The 8,062-nt window shown below is 71.3% G+C and overlaps 2 protein-coding genes across 3 annotated transcripts in view; both read right to left on the bottom strand.

Moving 5' to 3' along the window:
* Positions 1-4,114, bottom strand: part of HCK (HCK proto-oncogene, Src family tyrosine kinase) — a 10,678-nt gene extending 6,564 nt beyond the window's left edge. The window contains exons 1-8 of one of the 2 annotated variants that reach the window (XM_026057743.1): positions 4,041-4,103; positions 1,823-1,935; positions 1,537-1,654; positions 1,168-1,210; positions 968-1,061; positions 635-733; positions 344-447; positions 24-173 (exon numbers count right to left, since the gene is read on the bottom strand). In XM_026057743.1, coding sequence (XP_025913528.1) covers positions 24-173; positions 344-447; positions 635-733; positions 968-1,061; positions 1,168-1,210; positions 1,537-1,653 — 607 coding nt within the window. In that variant the 5' untranslated portion in view covers position 1,654; positions 1,823-1,935; positions 4,041-4,103. Of the gene's footprint in view, positions 1-23; positions 174-343; positions 448-634; positions 734-967; positions 1,062-1,167; positions 1,211-1,536; positions 1,655-1,822; positions 1,936-4,040 lie in introns of both variants that reach the window. The other variant, XM_026057733.1, reaches the window with a different exon arrangement.
* A 2,336-nt stretch (positions 4,115-6,450) lies between these two features.
* Positions 6,451-8,062, bottom strand: part of CCM2L (CCM2 like scaffold protein) — a 4,467-nt gene continuing 2,855 nt past the window's right edge. The window contains exons 5-9 of the mRNA XM_026056794.1: positions 7,906-8,052; positions 7,694-7,757; positions 7,076-7,223; positions 6,830-6,968; positions 6,451-6,737 (exon numbers count right to left, since the gene is read on the bottom strand). Coding sequence (XP_025912579.1) covers positions 6,451-6,737; positions 6,830-6,968; positions 7,076-7,223; positions 7,694-7,757; positions 7,906-8,052 — 785 coding nt within the window. The remainder of the gene's footprint in view (positions 6,738-6,829; positions 6,969-7,075; positions 7,224-7,693; positions 7,758-7,905; positions 8,053-8,062) is intronic.

Genomic DNA, 8,062 nt, shown 5'->3' with positions numbered 1-8,062 from the left:
CGCCGCGGGGGCCCCGGGCTCACCCCTGTAGTGCTCGACCAGCTCCTGCAGCGTGTCGAAGCTGCTCCGCGGCGAGATGTAGAAGCCGCCGCTATCCAGCGTCCGGATCTTGTAATGCTTCACGGTGCCCCCCTGCGCGTCATCCCCGTCCCGCACCGACAGGGAGTAGCAGCCTGCGCGGGGACGGGTGCGGGCTGAGCTGGCGGAGGGGACGCGCGGACGCGGCACGGCGCCGTGGGAGCGCGGCCGGCAGGATGGCCAGGAGTTTCCCGAGCTCCTCCGCCGGGCGAGCGTCCGCGGAGACGCGCCGCGCCAGCCCCCCCTCCGCGGCACCCGGCGCTACCTCTGGTCGTCTCGCTGTCCCGTATCATGAAGGATCCTATCACGTTCCCGGGGCCGAGGAGCTGCCGCTCGGCATCCTTCCGGCTGATGCCCTTGAAAAACCACCTGCAGCAAAAAGGAATGAACCAACGAGCACGAAGCTGCTGCCGGGAACCGGAGGATGAACCTCGGCTTCGGGGCAGACCCGGCGGAGGGGCTTCCCGGCGGGCCCGGGGCAGAGAGGAGCGGGGAAAAAGGGGGCCGGGGCAGCGTGGGAAAGGGGAGCGCTGGGGCCGCGCCGGGGCCGACTCACTCCTCCGTCTCCAGCGAGTCGACCCAGGCGACGTAGTTACTGGGGATGAAGCCTTCGTGCCCTGTGGCCAGCGACTGGGCTCTCCACCACTCTCCCGACCTGAGGGTAGATACGGCATCCGTCAGCCCGCGGTATCCCGGCTTCGGTCACCGGTGTCCAGAGTCGGCATCACCCAGCCGCTTTGCTGGGCTCGGTGTGGGTGCCCGTCCCGGCAGTGTCACAACAATCAGCAGGCGGGTGCAGCCAGGACAGGACGAGCTGGGGCCGCGTGAGCTCGTAGGATGCCCCGGCTGCCGCAGCCGCCGCTGGTTCACCGCCGACGCGGGCACTTACTCCTCCAGGACCCTGAGCCGCTCTCCCTTCCGGAAGCTGAGGTCCTCGTCGTGCATCGCCTCGTAGTCGTAGAGCGCCAGGACCACGCCGTCGCCTGCGGGAGAGGCGCAGAGAGCCCTGGGCACCTCCCCGCACCGGCACGGGATGGGGCGCCCACGCCGCTCCTCCCCGCGCTCCCGGCGCAGCGCGACTGTACGTACCGTCCGCGGGCTGGGCCACCGCCGCGCCGGGAACGTCCTTGCTCTGCAAAGCGAAACGGAAGGCAGAAAGCGCAGTCGTGGGYGGCAGAGACTCGCGCCCCGCGGCGCGCTCTGCCACACCGCGTCGCCGGCCCCCAAGGCAAGCGGGGGAGCCGGGGGCTCGGCACCCCAAAGCGAGCTGGAGCAGGGGGCGCAGCCCCGCGCCGCCCATCACAGCAGGATCGCCTGGTTCTCCAACCTGCTCAGCACCAGTATCCCCCTCTCCCACGCTCAGACGCCTTCGTTTTTCCCTCTCGGCATCCTGCCCTTTTCCGTAATTCCTTGGTTTGCAGCACACTCATTCCGGAGTGGCCCGAAGCTTCCGCTTACCCTCTCGCTGGTGGATGTGGGGTCCTTCACGTAGTGGCCCTGCTGGAGACCGGGGTCCGGCTCCGCTTCTGTTTCCTTCTCCTGGACCCCAGCTTCCTTGGACTTCACGCAACCCATCCTGCAAACGAGCCGAGAGGAAATAAAGCCTGTTCCCGGCGTGGGCCGTGCGGCACCGTAAGGAAGCCGTCGCGACTGTGGTGGGAGCTCAGTGCCGGTTCTCCCACGCCGGCCGCGGGCCAGCGGCACCACGGCTCCCGCACTGCCCCCGGGTGCGGGACCGGCTCACCGCCCGGCGACGTTCCCACGGCCGCAGGCGAGGAGCGTCCGGCGGGGACGGGTCACATCCGCGTGACCCCAGCAAAGGCACAGCCTCGCCGCGAAAAGAAAAGGGATCTTGTTCTGAGAAAAGAGAAGTGCCGGGAGGCGAGTTTGGGGCAGGCGGCGGGGGCCTGTAGCGGAGCAGCCCCGCAGCCCCGCTCGCACGCGGCCGCGGCCCCGGTGCTATTTTAGCTCGCCGCAAGCAGGAGCCTCGCGAAGGAACTGGGCTGCGGTCGCGCCGGGCGCAGTGGACGGGCTGAGCGACCCCGGGGTGCTCGGCGCAGGCAGCGGCCGGGCTGGAGCCGCGTCCCCCCGCCAGGCTGCGGAGCCTGCTGCGAGCGCTGCGCTGTGCACCAAACCGCCCCGCTCCGGCTTCTTGCAAAAAGCTCCGGCTGAACTGCGGGGCGGCCTTGGCGGCCTCCGAGCTCTGGCCTCTCTGAGCTCTGGCCTCTCCGAGCTCTGGCCTCTCCGGCTCAGCACAGCGACCGGCGTTTCGTTGCTTTTTTCTTTTAAAGRAGGGAAACGAGAAGAGGTTTATCACAGCGAAGGTCGACGCTGCCCAGGCGAGCAGCATCCCGCTGGCAGCGCCGTGCTGGCAGCTAGGGAAGGGGCGCAGAGCACTCGCCCGCCACCGTGGCCGGCAGGGAGATCCCATTCCCGGCACTGGATTCGCCCGGGCTGCAGCCTGGCAGGGAGAGCCGGAGTTGGGAATGGGAGAGCACCTGGCGCCCGTGCAGGCCCCTTGCCTCCGYGGGCCGGGCCGGCGGGGCTGGTCCCGAGCAGGACCCTGCCGCCCCCGGGCGCTGCTCGCCCTCGCTGCACTCGGCAGGGGTGCAGCTGCCTCTAGCAGCCGCCAGCCCAGGACAGATGCAAATGCTAAACTTTCCCCTGCTCGCCCAGAGAAGTGTCAGCAGGAAAACGTGCTGCAAAAAGCAGAGCACGAGAGGAAACCCCCCCCCCGAAAGATGCAGCTTGCTTTTTGTCCGGTGGAGGCCTCAGAGGAAAGGAGAAGGATGCCAGCGGTGAAAGAGGAAGCGAGGAGCCTGAGCACGGGACCTCGTGGTGCTGGGGACATGCCCAGCACCACCTCACCAGGGCAGGTGAGGCCCGCGCGGGGTTGGGGACCGGCCACCCCCCACAGCAGCAGGACCAACAGCACCACGTCGGCCTCTCCGGCCTGTCCCGCGGTCCTGCCACCACTGGCCACCCTGGCCAAGCCCTGCAGGTGCTCCTCATCCTTCCCCATGTGCTGGAGCTTTAGCCAGMCCTGCTCTCCGGGCTGGAGCGAGCACGAGAGAGCAGCAGCCCTTGATGACGGGGACYGACGGCGCATCCTGCGCGAGGGCCAGCCTGGCGCTCCGCCGGCATGACCGGCTGCCGGCAAGCCCTGTGCCGCTGCACAGAGCGGAGCCGCGGCATGGCCCCACTCTGGATGCGCCCTGGGAAACCTTATGCCGCTGCGGAGCGCTGGGCCAGCCCCTCTGAAACACCACATTGCACAGCGGGGCTGGCGCGTTYGGGAGGTCCCGCAGGCACCGAGCGCCCAACAGCATCGCCGCGCGCTGCTTCTCGGGTCGGCATCGCCCGCAGCACAGGGTCCTGGCCCGCCCGGTGGCCGTGGCCTTCCTGCTGGCTCCTGAGGCACAGCGCCCAGGCCGCCGGCACAGGGCAGGGAGCCGCGGGAGCAGCCGTTCCCAGCACATCCCACCCTGGAGGATCATGGCCCGCGAGGCGCACGCTTGCCTCCAGAGTGGTGGATCCCAGGGCAGGAAGTGAGCTGGCGAGGGAAGGAACCGGGGGACAATCCCAGGGCCCCCAGGAACCCGGCTCCGATCCTTCACCGCCACGGGCAGGCAGCGGTGGGTCCCCACCAGCCCTGCTGCCAGGCTGGCAACAGAGGCATCGCCCCCCTGGGGAACGGGTCATCGCCCTCCGGGGCAATGGGCATCACCCCCCCGGGGGGATCTGGGCACTGGGCGTCGCCGTCCCAGGCATCACCCTCTGGAGCATCCCTCCCTCCCAGAGCACCCGGCATCGACCTCTGGAGCATCACACCCCCCGGGACACCCGGGCATGGCCCCCCGGAGCATCACGCCACCGCCACCAGCACACGGCCCCCGGTACCGCCGCCAGCCCCRGTGCATCCCCGCCGCCCTCGGGGCCCCGGCGCATCGCACCGCTCTCACCTCTGGCTGCCGTCCCGGGGCTCCCGGCGTGGCCGCCCCGGTCGCGGTCCCGGTGCCGGTGCGGGGGCACCCGCCGCCGCTGCGCCCTCCCGGTGTGAGCGCCCAGCGCCCCCTCGGGGAGGCCCCGCCTCCCTCGGCGAAGCCCCGCCTCCTCGGCGAAGCCCCGCCCCTCCGGTGCCGGCCCGGGGCAGCGGGACGGGGCGGGCAGAGCCGCGGCGCGGCAGGCGGAGGGGCCGGAGCAGCGGCCGGGGCCCCGGGGGGGGAAACACGGGTGACGGCCCCGCGGGGCCGCGTTTCTCGCCCCGGCGCTGGCCGGAGCGTCAGCCGGTTCCTCCGTCCCCGGGGAGGCGAAAAGGGGAAACGGCGCCGCGCTTCCCCTCGCGGGCTGCGGCGCAGGGGGCCCGCGGGGGCGGCGGCTGCGCCCTTCCTCCCCGAGCCGGCAGCGCTGCCCTGCCGAGGGGCGCCGGCAGCCTCGGAGCGTCTCCGCTGGCGGGTCGGCACCGACAGAGTTGCCCTTGCTCCGGTTTGTTCCCAGTCCCGAACCTCGGATCTTCCGACGGGAACGGCGGCGGCAGCCCGGCCCGCTGCTCCCGCGGGGACGCCGGCCCGGGGGCAGGATCGCCCCGTCTCGGCTCCGCGCTTGCCCGGCTCTTGCGACCCGGAGAGCTTCGGAGCGAGCAGACCCGGAGGCCCAAGAGCGCCTCGCTTGCATGAGGATTTGCATGCTTAATTTCTTTTTTACAGTAATAAATAGCTGCAGGTAACCCCGACATTTGCCTGCCCATGCAGCAGCCCGGGGGCCACGCYGGGTGCCCAGGGGGCAGCAGCCCCCGGCGGGGAGGGTGTTCACCCACCGCCCGCACAGCGGCACCCGCCGCCCTCTGCACCCCCAGGGTCCAGCGCCGCCGCCCTGGGCGCCCAGCGGGGCAGCACGGCCTCCCGGGGCTGCCGGCACCTCGGGCAGCCGCTGCACCGCGTTGCACTGCCCTGGCCCCGGGAGACCCGCGCTGCGTCCCCGGGGTGCCGCTGGCCGGAGCGGGAGCAGGAGCGGGAGCGGGGCAGGGGGTGGGCGCTCAGGGCCCGCGCGGCTCCTGCCCCGCGCCCGGAGGAAGCCTCAGGGCGTGAACTTCCTTTTGTGAAACACCCGTTGCCCCAGAGCCGAGCGCAAAAATTGCAAGAAAGTCGCTCCTAGGAAGCAGGGGTGTCCGCACGCGGCGCGCCGGGGGCGGCAGCACAGCTCGAGGCAGCCACGCGCGTCCCACCCCGGGGGGACACRCGTGTTCATGCATGTGTACACATGTGCACCTTGGCTGGGGACAGCCACCAGCCCAAACCCCTCGGCCAGGGCCGGAGCAATCGGTCTCGACTCCCTTCCTGCCCGGAGCGGCACAGGCTCCCTGCGTGTCCCCGATTGGCCTCTCCCTGTGCCGGAGCACGTCCTGCTCCGGGTGCTGGTCCTCCAGGCGCCACTTCCCCGGGCTCGACACACCGGTGCCTCCTACCCACCTCCGATGGCGCCGGGGCCCCTCGCGCCCTCCCGAGCGCCAGCGCGTCGGAGCTGAGCAAACRCCTCCCCGAGTGCCACGGCTCCTCCGACGGTGCCGGCGCTGAGCACTGCTCCCCCGTGGAGGCTGCGGGAAGCATCGGTGCCTCCAGTCGGAGCGGCTGCCCCGAGCACCGCGGTTCTCCCCGGTGGAGCCGGGGACGCGGCTGCACAAGCAGAGCACGGCCGAGGCCCGGAGCTGGCCTGGGACATGGAGGGGGGGCCACAAACCAGGCTCACGCATCCCGCGGTGCCAAGCCCTGTGCTGGCACCAGGGCGCGCACCGCTCCGACAGCCCCTGTCCGGAGCCTCCCGGGACCCCGCGTGCGGCGCCTTTCCTGCAGCCCCCTGCCCACGCGCCCCCGCAGTGCGCCCAGGCCCCCGGGGCAGGCTGTGAGCGATGCCCCAGTGCCCCACTCTCACCTGGGGGCCACCCCTGCCTCCCGGTCCTGATCCCCATCCCAAGCGCCCCAGGGTCCGGCCCTGCGCTCCGGGAGGGGACCCAGAGCCCTGTGCAGCCAGGAGCAGCCGCCTGCCCCACACCTGGCCCTTCCCACCCGGCACCCTCCGGAAAAACCTGCTCTGCTCCCTGCCCTGCACTTTAATTGCAATCTGCACTAATTACAGCACGTGTCACTGCCGGCCGGGGGCCCCCCATCCCCAGGGCTGCCCTGGAATCCCGTTAGCTCTAACGAGCCACCGGTGCTGTGCAGGCACCTGCCCTCCTGCAGTGACGAGGGGGGCGAGATCAGCCCCCCCCCCGCACCCCGGGTGCCCCCCGGGGTCGAGCCCAGCACCCTGCAAGCCCAGCCTGGGAGCCGCAGCACCCCGTCAGCGACCGGCGGGACACGGGGTTTCGCTAGCCCCTCACAGGTAGTTGTCCTCCTCTTCCTCCTCCTCCTCCTCCTCGTCCTCGTCACGCGCCAGGGCCTCGATGTCGTGGGTGATGTCCGTGATCATGCGGTTGAAGGACTCGGACTCGGAGCGCAGGGACCAGCTGTCGTAGCTGCGCACAGCCGAGGCCGACGTGTTGCTCATGCTGCGCTTGATGCGGCCGAAGCTGTCGGTGAGGATGCCGCCCTCGCGGATGCCGATGCTCTCCAGGAAGGTCTCGAAGTACCCGATGTCTTGGTCGGGGATGAAGGGCCTCATTCCTGCGACAGACGCCGTGAGGCTCGGCACGACCGGCACCGGCACGCGGCGCCGGGCTGCTCCGACGCAGCCGGCGGGGGCGCGGGGTGCTCACCCAGGAGGAGGAATTTCCTCTTGTCCCCGTAGAGCCGCAGGAGGTCGGAGCAGTACTCCCGCACCGGCAGCCCCAGGCGGTACTCGCGGAGCAGCAGCGCGAACTGCTGGATCTCCGGTGGCGAGAGCTTGTTGCGCAGCTGCGGGGACGGGTCGGGGCTGCAGGCAGCGGCCGCGCGGGAGCTCCCCTGCGCGGGGGCTCGGGCTCACCGCCCCGCCGCCCCCCCCCACGGCCCCAGCCCCTCACCGTCACCATGTAGTCCTGCAGCTGCTCCAGCCCCGCGCTGCTCTGGTCGCTGCCGCTGCAGGCCGTGGCCAGGCTGTGGTGGGACTGGTGGAAGGAGGGCGAGGAGGCGCCGCTGTAGTAGGCTTCGAAGGTCTCGTGGGAGCCGTTGCTGCGGCGGGATGAAGGGGTCAGTGGGCCCCGGCCCCTCGCTCGTGCAGCCCGGCCCGGCTGCCCTCTCCCCCCCAACGTGGGCACCCACCATCATCAGCACTGGGGCGTCTCTGCAGCCGGGTGAGCTCCCACCCCGGGCATGGACACCCACCAGGGCATGGACACCCACCAGGGCATGGACGCCCACCAGGCATGGACACCCACCAGGGGCATGGACACCCACCAGGACAGAGACACCCAACCTGGGGGCAGGGACACCAACCCAGGCATGGACATCCACTAGGACAGGGACACCCAACCTTGGGCATGGTCACCCAGCCCAGGGCAGGGACACCCAACCTGGGCCATGAACACCCACCAGGGCATGGTCACCCAACCCTGGGCATGGACACCCAACCCAGGGCGGGAACACCCAACCTGGGCCATGAACACCCCACAGGACAGGACTCCCAGGAGAAGCAGCCTTACAAGGAGCTGCAGCAGCTGAAGTCGGCGTCGTAGGCGTACGTCCCGTCCGTGCGGCAGCTCTCGCCTGGGGAGGGAGAGCCGAGCTCTGAGACRGGGGTGGCAGCGCCCGTGCTGCACCCGTGCAGCTGTGCCCCCCCAGCTCAGCCCCGGCATGAGCCCGGCATCACCCGGCGCAGCGGTGCCCGTCCCCGTCCCACGGCCCCGGCGCTCACTCCTGCTGCGCAGCCAGGGCCGCTCGGGCGTGCAGGTGTAGTGGTACCCGGCGCGGTCCACGCACTCGATGCTCTGGTCGCCGTAGATGATCTGGAAGACCTGGCAGATGAGCGCGCAGGACTCCTCGGCGGCATCCTGCGGCGGGAGAGAGCGGGG

The sequence above is a fragment of the Apteryx rowi genome, unplaced genomic scaffold (genome assembly GCF_003343035.1).
Source record: "Apteryx rowi isolate R43461 unplaced genomic scaffold, aptRow1 scaffold_0, whole genome shotgun sequence".
In the NCBI taxonomy this organism is placed as follows: domain Eukaryota; kingdom Metazoa; phylum Chordata; class Aves; order Apterygiformes; family Apterygidae; genus Apteryx; species Apteryx rowi.
Note: the sequence above shows the minus strand (reverse complement) of the source record. Positions and strands in the feature narration are given on the sequence as shown.